Raw genomic sequence first — 15290 nt, forward strand, 5'->3', positions numbered from 1 at the left:
GAGAGGGAAGAAAAAGAGGAAGTGAGGGGCGGGGGCGGCAACATTGTAACCACATCAAAGAGGGCGCGCGCGGGAGGGAGGCGAGGCTGGCGCGGGAGCGCGCGTGCGCGTGCCCGCGCCCCTCTCTCCTCCTCCGCCTCCCCTCCCTCTTTCTCCGCCTCCCCTCCTTCTCTGGCGAGGCAGGATCGGGACCATGGGGCGGCGGGCCGGGCCGAGGTAGCCGCGGGCCGGAGGAAGGAAAGCGGGGAGCGGCGGCGGATGGGGACCGGAGCGGACGCTGCTGCGGCGCCGGTGGCTCCCGGTGCTGCTGCTGTCTGAGCCTGGAGCTCCGGCGGCAGCGACGGCAGCCGCCTCCTCTCCGGGTCTCCGGCCCGGCCTCCTGGCGGCCCCACCCCCGTCCCCACCCAGCCAGGTCTGGGCGAGCGGCAGCCCAGCGGAAGCGGCAGTCGGAGGAGCGGCGGCGCCGCGCACGGAGCCCGCAGACATGAGGTCGGTTAGTGCTACCTGCTGCCCGGGCGCGGCGGCGGCGGCGGCGGAGGGAGGGAGGGAGAAGGGCGCCTTTGTTGTCTGGGCTGCGGGAGCCGGGATTTCGGGCGGGGGGGGGCGCCGTCTGGGTTCCCCGTGGGCCTCCGCCCCGAGGAAGGAGCAAGCGGGGAGACGGGAGGCGGCACGCCGAGGCTGCTCCGAAGAAAGGAGCGCGGCGGCACCCGCGTCCCCGCCCTCCCGTCGAGGCTGCAACCGGCGCAGATTTTTTTTTTCCTGGGGGGGGAGGACCTAAAACATTGGGGGTTGCTGTTTTGGGGGACCCGGAACATTGGGGGTTGCTGTTTTGGAGAACCTAGAAAATTGGGGGTTGCTGTTTTGGGGGACCTGGAACATTGGGGGTTGCTGTTTTGGGGGACCTGGAACATTAGGAGTTGCTGTTTTGGGGGACCTGGAACATTAGGGGGTTGCTGTTTGGGGGGACCCATAACATTGGGGGTTGCTGTTTTGGGGGACCCGGAACATTGGGGGTTGCTGTTTTGGGGGACCCGGAACATTGGGGGTTGCTGTTTTGGGGAACCTAGAACATTGGGGGTTGCTGTTTTGGGGGACCCGGAACATTGGGGGTTGCTGTTTTGGGGAACCTAGAACATTGGGGGTTGCTGTTTTGGGGAACCCTAGAACATTGGGGGTTGCTGTTTTGGGGCAGCCTTCCCACATTACGCGGTTTTCCTGGTTCCTTTTGTAACCGCTTGGGAGAGAGGTGCACGTGGCAAAGATTACCACCCCCCCCTCCAAAACACAGAAACTGTTAGAAGCTTCTTTTTAAAATGGGGGGGGGTCGTTTCTGCCCTCTCTTTGAAGCCCAATCGAGCGTGTTTTCCGGAAGTGGGGAAATGTTCCCCTATATAGGAGGAGAGATTGGCACTCCCCCGCCCCCCACTTTGGAAGAGGCAAGAGATGATACAATCAACCCCCCCCAAAAAAAATCCTGTTGTCGGAATGACTGTGGACACACGCAGGCCATGGGGTTGAATGGGGGCACCCCAAGTTGATGTCTGAAGCCACGCCCTTCCGTGTGACTTCATCGCTCGCCCCCCCCCCCGCTTGAGATAAGGGGGGAGACTTCCAGGACGGCAGCGGAGTTTGTTGGGGAGTTTCTACGGGGGGAGGGAAACGAGCCACGCCCCGGGCAAGGGGGGAGCAGGAAGAGATAAGGATACTGTAGATTTGCCCCACAGCTGCCTCGTGTCCTCCATAAGTGGGGCGGGGGGGGGTGTTGTGAGGAATGCAATTTCTTTCCCAGGGGGTTGTGCATGCATTTCGCGTTGGGCTGGGAGTTTTAAGTTTTTTGGGGGCGGAGGGGGGCATTTCCTAGTTCTGCAATAGAGGACTGAAGGTCAGGATTTGGGGTGGGGGCTGCAAGGGGTCAAGTCGAAGGGGGGGAGCGACACCTCTGATCTGTTGTGAGCGGAGAGGAACCTCAAAGGTTGGTTTCTGTGATCCATGTATGCTACTTAGTTCCTTGCAGCCCCACACCTAAGGAACAAATAACACCCCCCCCCCTTTAAGGACACAGGAAGTCGTTTTCTCCCAGGAGGGCATTCCTGAGAGGGGGGTGGCTCCGCCCCTCTGATGGGACAGGGAGGGTGATCTTTCCTGGAGCCCAAGACACTTCCCGAATTTGGGGTGCTGGTCCGGCGGGTCCAAGAGGTTCTGGCCAATGCTGGACATCTGATAAGCGGTCAGTCCTCTTGAACGGATCCTTGTCTGATGATGACCGGACTGGCTTTATGTACCACTGCGCCCCCTTCTCAGGTATTGCAAGGGAGTGAGGGGCACCCCAAAGCTCGATCTCTCTTCCCCTTGCGATCCTGGCCCTGATCCTGCCCCCGTTGTGCCCCCTTCGCTCCTTTCCTCAAGTTGAGGGGGGGCACCAAAGACCCCCACCTCCCTCCACGTCTCTCTCAGTGAATGCAGGTTTGGAATTGTAAACCTATTTCAAGGCAGGCTATTTAAGGTTGTCCAGGCTCAAGCTGCCCCCAAATCTTAAGTCTCAAGTCTCAGGTAGGTCTTAAGCCCTCCCACCTCATTTTCTGTGTCCTGGGACTTGCGAGGTTGTGCTTCTGAGCACGTGCAGAGTGTTTTCCCCTGCTGCGTTGACGTAGTGTAATAATTTCTGAGCCTAACAGGGAGGGTTCTGAGGTCAAGAGGAGAAAGAGACAAGCAGCCCCCCTCCTTCAGAAATTAGGCTGACAAGGAGGCGCTGATGGGCAGGAGTTCATCCTGAGTCGGCAGTTTTTGGAGATTCCTCCCCGGCTCCCATCCCCGAGTCACCAGATTATAGAATTATAGAACCGCAGAGTTGGAAAGTACCAGCCGTTCCAAACCAAGGGAAGAGGCGGTGTGGTGTAGTGGTTAGAGCAGTAGACTACAACTCCCATCATCCCTAACTCCCATCAGGGATGATGGGAATTGTAGTCCCAAAACAGCGGGAGACTCCAGTTTGGGGAAACACTGATGTTGGTGTGTCAGATCAGGGTTCGAACCCCCACTCGGCCATTGAGTGTCACCTGGGGGGGTCCATTCACGGCCTCCCAGCCTGACCTACCTCACAGGGTTGTTGTGGGGGGTGAAATGAGGAGGTTGGTGGAGGTTGAGCTCCTTGAAAAAGCTGGGGTGTAAATGGCATTCTCCCCTCGCCTCCTTAATCCAGCGGAAAGCTGTATCTGTGGCCCCGATCCCCTGAAAGCAAAAGGAAGTGAACTGTAGGGGAAATAGATTCAGATCAAGCGCGGGGCCCTGAGTTTAAAATCTATGATATGCTTTATCTATAAGCCGATCTCTAGTTGCTGTATTGCAATTTTTTATTTTTTATTTTAAAAAGGGCAGCCCCTGCCTGCAGCCTTACAATACGAGAAGGAAAGTTGAGGTGGGGGTGTGGGGGAGGCAGGGTGTGTTTTGCAGGTTAAGCAACCCGGAAGAGGTCAGTTTGTCATCTTCGCTGAGACGCGGAGTGCAGTGACGCCTTAAAGGCTGACAAGATTTATCACTGCCTGGGCTGCCCTCATCAGCATCACCACCGAATTAGTCGGCCTTGAAGGGCTCACAGAGTTCTTGGTCTCATTAGGAGGAAATGCAGGGAAAGGGAGCGTGTAGGACTTGGGGGGGTTGTCCCAAAGTGGGGGTGGGCAGGATTCCTTGTTGGGGGGTCACTGGAGGTGCAAATGACCATCAGACTTCAAAAAGCTGGTGTCCCTGGAGCAAGCCCAAGAACTTTGTTCAGATGAATCAAACTAAATAGTTTTGTTTGGGTTCTGAATAAATGTGCCGTTCGCTGCTTTGAGTTCTATTTTACTATTCTCTTCCATAGTGTGCCGTGCAAACCACTGTTCTGAATAATGCTTTTTATAGACTGCTGGGGGTGAGTTTATGGGACCAAGCGGGCGGTGTGTGACCCCCAGAATTTTGGAAACGGCTGGTGTAGCAGGACGTACTTGGAGGATTTCGGAGAAAAGTCCTGTCTGGCGTTTTGCGCGATCTGGAGACAAGGATCCCTCTGGCATTGAGATTTCCCTGGGATGGGAAGGAAGGGAGTTGTGGGTGGTTGTTGGCTAAGTTTTCCCCGGGGTAAGGTAAAGGTAAAGGGACCCCTGACCATTAGGTCCAGTCGTGATCGACTCGGGTTGCGGCGCTCATCTCGCTTTAGTAGCCAAGGGAGCCGGCGTACAGCTTCCGGGTCATGTGGCCAGCATGACTAAGCTGCTTCTGGCGAACCAGAGCAGCGCATGGAAACGCCGTTTCCCTTCCCGCCGGAGTGGGACCTATTTATCTACTTGCACTTTGACGTGCTTTCGAACTGCTGGGTTGGCAGGAGCAGGGACCAAGCAACGGGAGCTCACCCCGTCGCGGGGATTCGAACCGCTGACCTTCTGATCAGCAAGTCCTAGGCTCTGTGGTTTAACCCACAGCGCCACCCGCGTCCCTTCCCCTGGGGTATACCCATTGAAATGGATGGACGTGGCTAAGCTAGGTCCATTCATTTGGGTAGGTTACACTGAGTGTTCATTTAAATGGGGAGCTCTGGGTGTCTCAAAGGGCACAGAGGAGGCTAAATTAATTTTAAGACTGTAAGCGCCTTGAGGCCAGAGACCTGCCGCCCTCACTTAAGCCATAAAACGCCGTATTATGTCGACAGTGGGGTGCAGATTCCCTCATCAGTAGCTCCGGAGGGACTCCAAAAATATCGGCCAGATCCTCTTATATGCTGCCTTTTCTTAAAAAAATGGGGACTGCGACCCCTGACCTGTGGGTCTGGTTATCTCAAGAGTGAATGACCTAGTCTGGCCTCCGGACATGTTTCCAGTGTCGGTCATCCAGTTATCTCTAGTAGGCCACAAGGGAAAGCTGAACATCCTGGCAGCCGGTGTTTTCATGTAGGCTGCTGCTGTTGATGGAGGCTCCACTTCGCTGCTCTGGCTAAAAGTGGGCTGCAAACATGAGTCCAATCCCTTTTTAAATCTGCGTCTCGCAGCATTTGAGGTCAGTCGTGCGCTGCATGTTCTGAAACAGCCGCCCATTCATTTCCTTGGTTGACTCCTCACAGGGTGAGACGACTTTGAGTCACTAGAGAATTGTCTCCTTATTCCATGATTAAGTTCCCTCAAGAGCCTTTGGTGTGTCGGACTTTGTCAAAAGCTCTTTTTGGGGGAAGTCTAAGCTTGCCATGTCTACCGCTGGGTTGTTCCTGTCTCTGCTCTTGACGGCACGCTCAAACAGCTCCGAAAGATTATCGAGGTGGGACTTCCCTTCGATTCTTTCGCTGCGATTCCTGCATTATTTCATTGGGTTGGACTAGATGGCCCTTGGAGATCCCTTCCAGCTCTTAGCTTTACTCAGAATAGACCTTTCGAAATCGATGGACCTGTCGCAGCCACGTTCATTTATTCTGATGGCTCTAAAACTTCATTCTCTGCCACCCCATGCCTGCCTTCTTTAGGCTAAATAACTCTGTCTTTCAATAATACATTTTAAACACAGAATTCCCCAACAATACGATACGATAATCTTCATTGTCATTGTCCCATACAGAACAACGAAATTGAAAAATCTACACAAGACATTCAAAAACCAACAAGCCTGCTACCCCAGCTATCCCAACCTGGTTAGCCCCCTAAAAACTCTGATACCCCATTTTAAAATATAATATACTCCCATAGAGACTCTTTACACTGCGTTTAAAACCAAAATCGCATTTGGATAGAAACTGTTTCTCAGGCGGCTAGTCCTAGTCTTAATAACCCTGTACCTTCTTCTAGAAGGCAGAAGCTGAAAGAGATCATTTTTGGGGTGTGCACTATCCTGCGCTATCTCTGCAGCTTTCTTATGGCACCTCGAAGCGTAAATTTGATCCAGGGTGGGAAGAGTGCACCCAATTATTCTCTCTGCAGTCTTTACAACCCGGGACAGCATTGTTTTTTTCCTGACTGTGCAGCAACCTAGTGCCATCTCCAGATGTGTTCTGGACTACAACTCCCATCATCCCTGGCTGATATGCTAGGACTGATGGGAACTGTAGTCCGGAGCAGCCCAATGGTCTGTGTTAAGAGTAGCTGACCTGGGACTTGGTTCCCCTTCACTGCTGGGGTTGAACTGTCTGTCTTGCAAACTTCTGGGCAGGAACTTGATTTCACAGAGAAGTTGCGTGATGCGGAACAGTTTCAGATCTGAGTTCGTTGACTCTCGGATATATACTGAGAAATCTTTGACGACTACATTTATACATTTCCCCCTCCCCTGTCTCTTTCTTCTAAGGTGGTGTCCACCTCACTTAGTCCTCACAACGACCCTGCGGAGTAGGCTAGGCTGAGAGTCTGTGACTGAACCAAAGTCACACACCCAGCTGAGCAGGGATTCGAACCCAGCTCCCATCAGTGGCTCTCGACCTCCATCCTTGCGGTTAGCACAGGGGAGGGAGGTTTTTACTCCTTTCTCAGCAGACAGGAGTATCGAGGTTGTTCGCAGCACACCAGCAATTAGAGTTTCCTGGCACCGGTATGACCTTGCATTTGGGGGGGGGGGGTGGACTAGAGGAACTTTGGGCTCCCTTTCAGCTCTGCAGTTCCAGGACCTCATCGAATCCACCTCTCCCCTCTTCAAACAAAACCACAAAAGGCCCTTTGGTCCCTCTCATTTGCAAAGCCTTTATTTTGCATTTGGCAAGGTGCAAAAGAGCCTTCCATGAATCCTGACCCCCAGAGCACTCCGTTTTCTGTCGGGTCTGGGTCATGGCAGTGGGGGGCATTTGCAGCTGTGCAGAAACAACCCCCACCTTCCCGACCCCTTGAAAACCCACAGCTTTTCTCGCTTCCATGTCCGGAGACCACGTCAACACTGAAAGCTGTGGGTAGGAGAAGCGGATTTCAGCGGCCGGCCAGGGTTTTATTTGCGTCTTCGTGCAGCGCCTAGTGGTTAGAGCTGCGGGGGGAGGCCTGAGAAGTTTCAGCAGCTGCAGCAACTGGTGATTTTATTTTCTCTCCCCCCCCCAAATGTCTGCTACTTGGGGGTCTCTTTCTGGTATCTTTCAACAGCTGAGAAGCTTCCAGCTGTCTGGGAGTGAAGGGGGGGTTATGTTGCATGCCCCCCCCGAAAGCCCTCCCCCAGCCACTTTGGGGAACGAAGATGCTTAGAAACATGGAAGTGTAGAGCTGGGACCCCCCAAGGTCATCTAGTCCAACCCCCTGCTCAGCCAGCTACTAAGCTCAAAGTTTTGCATTGCAAGGACTGAATCGTTGAAGTCTCATGTGGAGGACTTGGGCGGATGCTTTTCCTAAACCCTGCCTCATTTCATCCCCCACAGCAACCCTGTGAGGTAGACTGGGCCAACAGGAAGTTGGGATGGAAATAATAATAATAATAATAATAATAATAATAATAATAATAATAATAATTATTATTATTATTATTATTATTATTATTATTATTATTATTATTATTATTATTAATACCCTGCCCATCTGGCTGGGCTTCCCCAGCCACGCTGGGCGGCTTCCAACAAAATATTAAAAAACAGTAATGCATCAAACATTAAAAGCTTCCCTGAACAGGGCTGCCTTCAGATGTCTTCTAAAAGGCTGGTAGTTGGTTTTTCTCTTTGACATCTGGTAGGAGGGTGTTCCACAGGGCAGGTGCCACCACCGAGAAGGCCCTCTGTCTGGTTCCCTGTAGCCTCACTTCTCTCAGTGAGGGAACCGCCAGCAGGCCCTCGGAGCTGGACCTCAGTGTCCGGGCAGAACAATGATGGGGGTGGAGACGCTCCTTCAGATATACTGGACCGAGGCTGTTTAGGGCTTTAAAGGTCAGCACCAACATTTTGAATTGTGCTCGGAAACGTACTGGGAGCCAATGTAGGTCTTTCAAGACCGGTGTTATATGGTCTCAGCAGCCACTCCCAGTAATGAGTCTAGCTGCCACATTCTGGATTAGTTGTAGTTTCCTGGTCACCTTCAAAGGTAGCCCCACATAGAGCATGTTGCAGTAGTCTAGTAGCCCTCAGGGTCCCTTCCAATTCTATGATGTTATGACTGGTTTCCAAAGTTGCACCCAGTGAGTGTCCTGGATGAGTGGGGGACGGGAGTTGAACCTTGGTCTCTCCCAGGTCCTAGTCGGACGCTCTAACCACTACACCAGGCTGGCATTTGGCCTTGCAAGGTTTCTGACCCAAAAGGCAGAAGCATTTTTCACATAAAAAAGGTAAAGGACCCCTGACCATTAAGTCCAGTCGCGAACGACTCTGGGGTTGCGGCGCTCATCTCTCTTTATTGGCTGAGGGAGCCGGCGTTTGTCCGCAGACAGTTTTTCTGGGTCATGTAGCCAGCATGGCGAACCATAGCAGCGCGCGGAAACACCGTTTACCTTCCCGCCGGAGCGGTACCTATTTATCTACTTGCACTTTGACGTGCTTTCGAACTGCTAGGTTGGCAGGAGCAGGGACCGAGCAACGGGAGCTCACCCCGTTGCGGGGATTCGAACCGCCGACCTTCTGATTGGCAAGCCCTAGGCCCAGTGGTTTAGATCACAGCATCACCCGCGTCCCATTTTCATTTTTTCACTTTGACAAGGAACAAAAACACCTCTTTCTCTGTCTATGTGCTGACATGTGTGTGCCTGTCTGCCATGTCTCGTTTGAGATCCAGCCTTTCCCCCTTCCTGCCTTAACTTTCCTAATCTGTAAAATGGGTGACCCAGGCAAGAATCCAGAGAGACCCCTGAGCTTTGCAATTACTTGACTGAGTTGCTTAGTACTGACTGTGGGTCTGAGATGTTGCAGGCGATTTAATGAGTCCTGGCTGATTACCTAAAGATCAGGAAGCAGCCTGTCCCATTTCCCTTTTCCACTGTGTACATGGACTGACTGGGAAGAGGAAGTTAACCCTTGGGCTCCCAGGGACTTGTGGCCTATGCCTTGAAGGCAATCTTGGTGCCCTCAGATCTTGTTGGACTACAACTCCCATCAGCCGTGGCTGGCACAGAACTTTTTTGGGGGTAGGTGGGAGCACCAGGTGGGCTCACACATATACCCAGTAAGATGCCAATTAAAACCAAGCCTTTCAAAAGGCAAATTCACGCAATCGTAGAATTGGGAGGGGTCCCCCTAAGGTCATCCAGCCCAACCCGCTCCAATGCAGGAACCGCAGCTGACGACTCCTCAACTGTTCCTCCTCCTGGTGGCGCAGCAAGAAAACGGCTAGCACGTTTGCGAAGCTAAGCAGGGTCCGGTTGGGTTTCAGATTGGATGGGGGACCGTGCATTGTCCGGGGGTTGGACTAGATGCCCTTTGGGATCCCTTCTGCCACCTTCCTCTTTTTAAAGGCTGCTTAGCCTTAACCACTGAAATGAGTGCAATGGTAATACTTTGAACTCCTCTGAGAAAAGGTTCCATTTCATCTCCAGGAGAAAGATGCTCCATTGTTTGGGGCGGGAAGGGGACAGGCAGCTTCCGAAATCAACTTTTGGTGAAATAATTTTTTAACATATAAATTCCAGCAATCATTTATCATAACTCCTTATCTTATACAATATTTTAGACTTCCATCAACAACCTCTGAAGATTTTCCATTCTTTATCACTTGTTCTGCATTTCTTAATTTCTCTATTACTTTTAATTGCCCTTAACTAATAATTCTTTTCAAAGTCTTCCTTGCAATATTTCACAAAGTCCTCCTTACATAACTCCTTGCAGTCCTGCTAGCGTAATCTGTTCGTCACAATTGCTTTTCAAATAGTTCAGATATTTACTCCAGTCCTCTAAGAATCTCTGATCCCGCCGGTTTTGAATCCTTCCTGTTAATTTATCTGATTCTGCAGAGTCCCTTAATTTCATTTGCCATTCTTCTTTCGTCGGCAATTCTTCTTGCTTCCATTTTTGTGCCAATAATATTCTTGCTGCTGTTGCTGCGTATAAAAACAATTTCTAGTCCTGTCTGTTAATATCCTCTCCTACAATGCCAAGTAAAAATGCTTCTGGTGTGAGAGATGGAGAGATTAGACAAATTCATGGGGGGTGGTTTGGTCCACCAGCCAGGAACAAAGACCCTGAATTGACTGATAATGGAGCCTCCATGTTCAGAGAGTGTCTACCTCTAAATTTGATGTACTGGGGACGGAGGACAAAAGTAGCAGAAGTGTGTTTGTGTGTGTGTTCTGCTTGGGAGATTCCAGAAGCACCTTGGCTGTCCTCTGTCGGAAGCAGGGTCCTGGGGCGTTCTTTCCTGATGCAGCTGCGCCGTTCATAGGGGACACGGGAGGTGAAGATTCGGCATTTAAAAGCGTGACTTCATTTTGCACTGGAGCCAGCTTCATGCGCGGCTGCTAAGCCCCATTTTCCTCATTCCTCAGATGACTAAGTGCTGTCAGCCCCAAACACTAGGGATGAGCCAGCCAGAACAGCGAGCCCCAGGACGCCTTGTTCTGCAAACGAAGGGCCAGGGTGTTGCCCCGCCACAGGGCAAAGAAAGGATTTCTGCTGCTGCAAAGAGTTAACCTGTGGAACTCACTGCCACAGGAGGCTGGGGTGGGTGGTGGCCACCAACCTCAGACTGGGCATATTCAATGGCTACTACCCATGCCTGGATTGCAGGTTTCCCGTGGGCATCTTCTCAGGTTCTTATGGAACCTCCAGCTCCAGGGGCAGTCTATCTATATTCCTAGGTTCTTTGGGGTATTTGGCCACTGTGAGAATAGGAGGCTTGGCTAGATGGACCAATGGCCTAATCCTGAGCTGCCTCAACCGCCTGGCCTCACCCTGAGTCTCTGCCCCCCCCCAGCGCCGGAATCTTCTTGGGGGTCGCAGGTTCCGGGCGCCGCTGCATTGTGACGCGGCACTGAGTTCCGATTCACACGTCTTCCAGGCATCGTAAGGGCTGGTGGGGAAGACAGAGAGACCTGCACCCGGGCCGGGCGCGGCGGGGGCACCACGTCGGACACCATGGGCCGCTTCGGAAGGTTGTTTCGCGCCGCCCCCCCTCGGATTGGGCCCTCTGCTGGCCTCCCGGGTGTAGGGGAGGGGGCTGGAGTCACCAGCGTGGGTCGTATTCTGCCCTGTGGAAATGCCACCATGCTCTCCCTGCCCCCCGCTAAACATGAAATTCCGACATGGATTGCAGCCCCTTCTCTGCCCCCCCATCTTGCCCCCCCCCCCCGCCGTGACCAGCTGTCCCTTTTCTCTCTCCTCCACCTTCTCATCCAAGATCAGCCCTGATATTCTGTCAGTTCTGTTTTTTAGGGAGGGAGGTGTTTCTTGCCCCCCCCCAAGAGTCCTAGGTCTTGCTGGCCCTCCACCCCCCCCCTTTCCCCAAATTGTCCTGAGCTGGAAAAGGCCGGAAAAGCTGCGGGCCTTTCAGGAAGTGACTCAGCCGTCTCAAATACAAGGCTGCTCAGGGGATTAGGAGGAAGAAGAGGAGGTTTTTTTGGGGGGGGGGAACAAGCCTCTGGAACACCCCCCCCCCACTTCACCTCCTTACTGATGCTCTCCAGGGGCGAGCACAGGCAAGATCCAGGCGCATCCTACCCCCTTAGCCCCAAGGCGTGGCTTTTGCCTGCTCCCAGCACTTGGGGGGGGGGGGACCACCGCTGGTCGCCTTGCTTCCCCCTCCGTTCGCCATAGGCGACCTGAGTAGTGGTGGTTTTTTTGCTCTCTGGCAGATCTCCGGCTCCGGATCCGCCCAAAGTGGAGAAGCATGGCACAACGCTCAGGTGTGGATGGATTGGGCCTGCGTGCGGGACATGTAGCCCCCCCCAAAAAAACTTCCTTATCCTGGGGTGCACACCCTTATCGCACAAAACCTGCAGAGGCCTTTGAAAGTGGTACCCAAGATCATTGAGTATTCTAGGGATGGAAGCAATCCCCCCCCCAAAAAAAAATATCTTGGAAGTTTTGGACCTGCCCCTGGCTGGAACCTGAAAATGCCCCCCCCCGACTCTTAGGAATGGTTTTATTTTGTTTTTCCCCCCCAAAAAATTATTTTTTTCCACAATTATAACAAGTATAATATAGAAGAAAAGAAAACACAAGAGAAAGCACATTACATTGCTTTAAAAAAAAGCAACAAAAACACCTATCACTTGAAAAACCCAAGTTATCTTACATTGTTGATTGACTTCCTCAAATCCCTCCCTTCTGAATTTCATTGTATCTCCATATAACAGCTCTCCAATATCATTCTTCAACTAAAATTATTTCCAACAATTAACCATCTTCTTCTCTTTCCTTAATATTCTAAACCCAACTTACTTACAATTGAATCTTATTTTAATCCTCGGCCTGTTTGGTACTTTTCAAGTGACTTCTGATTATTTATATTACAATATTTAGTTCAATAGTCCTTAAATTTCTTCCCGTCTTCTTTCTGGTCGCGGATTCTTCCAGTCAGGTCGGCTAGCTCCAAAAAGTCCAACATCTTCACCTGCCAATCTTCCACCCCTGGAATTTCTTGCGATTTCCACTTTTTAGCTAACGGCAGTCTTGCCACTGTGGTGGCATACAAAAATAGTCTTTTTTGGGGGCAATTCCATTCCTATTATTTCAAGTAGAAAGGCCTCTGGTTTCTGACTCTTAGGAATGGTTTTAAACACACACCCCCCACTCCTTTCCAGACTGGTTCCTGGAGTCTGGGGGCTTTCTGGCTCCCTTGGCTTCGGAAGGTGGCGATTTCCCCACCAATGGAGGTTTTCCACCAGGGGTTGGGATGGATGACCTCTGAGGTTCCCTCCCCACGATTCTGTGACCTTTGACTTTCTCCGTTTCCAGCAAGGCTCCCGACCCCCCCAAGGCCAAAGACCAACACCATTCGACGCAACTCAAGTGCGGATGAGTATTTGGGTCAGGGTGGGGGGCAGGGAGTTATCAATGGCAGGGTGCAGAGTGGGGCTGGTTTGCCCCCCACTTCTGCCCTTTGCAAGATGCATTTCTGGAGATTGGGGGGGGGCAAAGCTATACGCACTGTCCGAAAAGGCCTGGCTGGGAGGGGGCTGAGGACCACCCTCAAACCCCCCCCCCTCTCCTGGGGGGTCTCCCTGGGCTTCTAGCCCTCCCAGAGACCAGGAATGTGCTTCGCTTTGGCAGGATCACGCTGGGGAAGAAATCTCCCGCCCCGGAACCCGCTAAGAAAGTCGAAGTGAAACAGGCAGAGAAACCCAGGTGCGACTGAATTTTTTTGGGGGGGGGGTGCGACACTACAGATGCTCCTCTGAGCTCTAGAAAAGGGCTTTGCATTTCAGGATAAGGGAATCCCCCTCTCCCCATTGGAAGGGTTGAGAGCTCCCTGCTCCCCTTTGCCACCCTCTGCTAATTTTTTTTTGGGGGGGGCAGCAGGAAAAAAAATTCCTGGGGTGGCACACAAGGGGCGAAGTCTTGTGCGCAACACATTAAGATTTCTGAAAGGGGAAAATCCCATATATATCAATGACAGGAGTGCACCGATGGAGGGGATATCATTGTGTGTGTTTTTAGGGGGGGGTCACTTCTCCCCCCATCTTGGGCCGCCCTCTCCAACTGGGAGTGAGCTGCCGGTTTCTTGTGCTTGCAGTGTTCAGGGAGGGGGGGGGGATGTTTACACGGCTAATTCCAAACGACTTTGAACGCCGTCCAAAATGCACACACACGCCCATTATAAATGGCTTTTTCCAGTCCCCCCCCAAACCCCCGAGCCGCTCTTGTCCCTCTGCAGAAAACAAAGGCTCTGCCAATTCCCACCCCCCTCCCGAAAAAACCCACCACTTTTTCTTTTTTTTTTAACCAAGTTGGAGAAAGTAACATGGAAAGCAATCCTGAGTCCAACCGTACCTGCTTGTCTGTTGCTCTGTTCTGGACCCCCCCTGACCCAAATTTAACTCAGCCACACACACCCCCACTCCCCATCAGTTTGCAATGCTTCCAGCTCACAAGTCTGGAATTTGGGGAGTGTGTCTGTGTTGGGATGGGGGGAGGGAAGGAAAAGTCCCTCTCTAGCAAAAATAAAAAAACTTCCTTTGTGAATACCTTTATGGGGAAGTTGGTTGCTTTAGGGAGAGAATGGAGGCGATGGATGATGTCAGGATGTTTTGAGCTGGGCTGGGGGTGCTTTTCCTTGCTTAGGCAGGGTTGCTGATGGGGGGGGGGGACAACGGCGGTGCAGGATGTCTCTGGGCGCCTCCAACCGCCTTGCATTCCCACATTATCCGGCCTGTCCTTCAAGTCTACCTTATATGGGCAAAGGCTGCTTTTTGCTCTCCCGCCCTCCCTCCTTCCGCCTCTTTTCCGGTTGGCCGTTCCAGGTGCCAATTCTTATTCTTTCAGTCTCTGCCAGGGTAAAAGGGGGGGCAGCCTGTTTCCCGCACTGCCCCCCCCCCCACTTACCTCGCTCTGTTTTCCCAAAATAGGAAAACCGGGTGTCCTCTTTGCCCTCTGAACCTAAAAGGAGCAGACTAGTCCAGTCTCCTTTTCTTGCAGAGGCCAAATGCCTCGGCGAACCTAGGAACGCAGATAGACTGCCCCTGGAGCTGGAGGCTCCATTAGAAGAGCTGGGCTGCTGGATCAGGACAGGGGTCAGCATCCTGTTCTCCTAGGGGCCAGGGAAAACCTGCAAGCAGCTCTTGAGGTTTCCAGGAACTGGGATTCAAAAGCCTCGCTGCCTCTTACCTCTGGCATGTTTTGGTTCGGACAGCCAGGTTTGAGTTGAGCCCGCAGAGGTTACCCTATATTTCCCCCCCAATTTTTTTTATTGATTTTCACAATATTATAAAAAACAAACACACAAAACAGAGATCATAGCCTTATTGAAAGTTACAGTTATTAACTCTGTTCAGTGACTTCCTCGCTTCCCCTTGGTTGAATTTCATTGCATGTCCGTTTAACGGTTTTCCAAATCCCAATTTTTATGAAATTTAACTTAAACTTTAACATCCTTAAATCTTCACCTTATAGGATTAAACATTATTACTTCATCACTTAACATAAATAAAATCCTAAGCCCATTAAGTATCTGCAAGCTATCTCCAGTTAATTTAACTTAACAAATTTAACTAAATAATCATTAAATTTCTTCCACTCTTCCTGATACTCCTCCTCCTTCTGGTCGCAGACTCTTCCGGGTAGGTCGGCTAGCTCCGAAAAACCCATCATCTTCACCTGCCATTCTTCTATCGTTGGTAATTCTTGGGTTTTCCACTTTTTAGCTAACAAAATACGAGCAGCCGTTGTGGCATACAAAAATAATTTAACATCTTTCTTGGGCAATTCCAAACCTGTTATTCCAAGAAGAAAGGCCTCT

General features: G+C 51.8%; 1 protein-coding gene across 1 annotated transcript in view; it reads left to right on the top strand.

Moving 5' to 3' along the window:
* VASP (vasodilator stimulated phosphoprotein) overlaps positions 1 to 15290 on the top strand; it is a 42323-nt gene continuing 27033 nt past the window's right edge. Inside the window, exon 1 of the mRNA XM_028741905.2 lies at positions 1 to 489. Within this exon, the coding sequence (XP_028597738.2) occupies positions 485 to 489 (5 nt within the window). The 5' untranslated portion in view covers positions 1 to 484. The remainder of the gene's footprint in view (positions 490 to 15290) is intronic.

The sequence above is a fragment of the Podarcis muralis genome, chromosome 7 (genome assembly GCF_964188315.1).
Source record: "Podarcis muralis chromosome 7, rPodMur119.hap1.1, whole genome shotgun sequence".
Lineage (NCBI taxonomy): Eukaryota > Metazoa > Chordata > Lepidosauria > Squamata > Lacertidae > Podarcis > Podarcis muralis.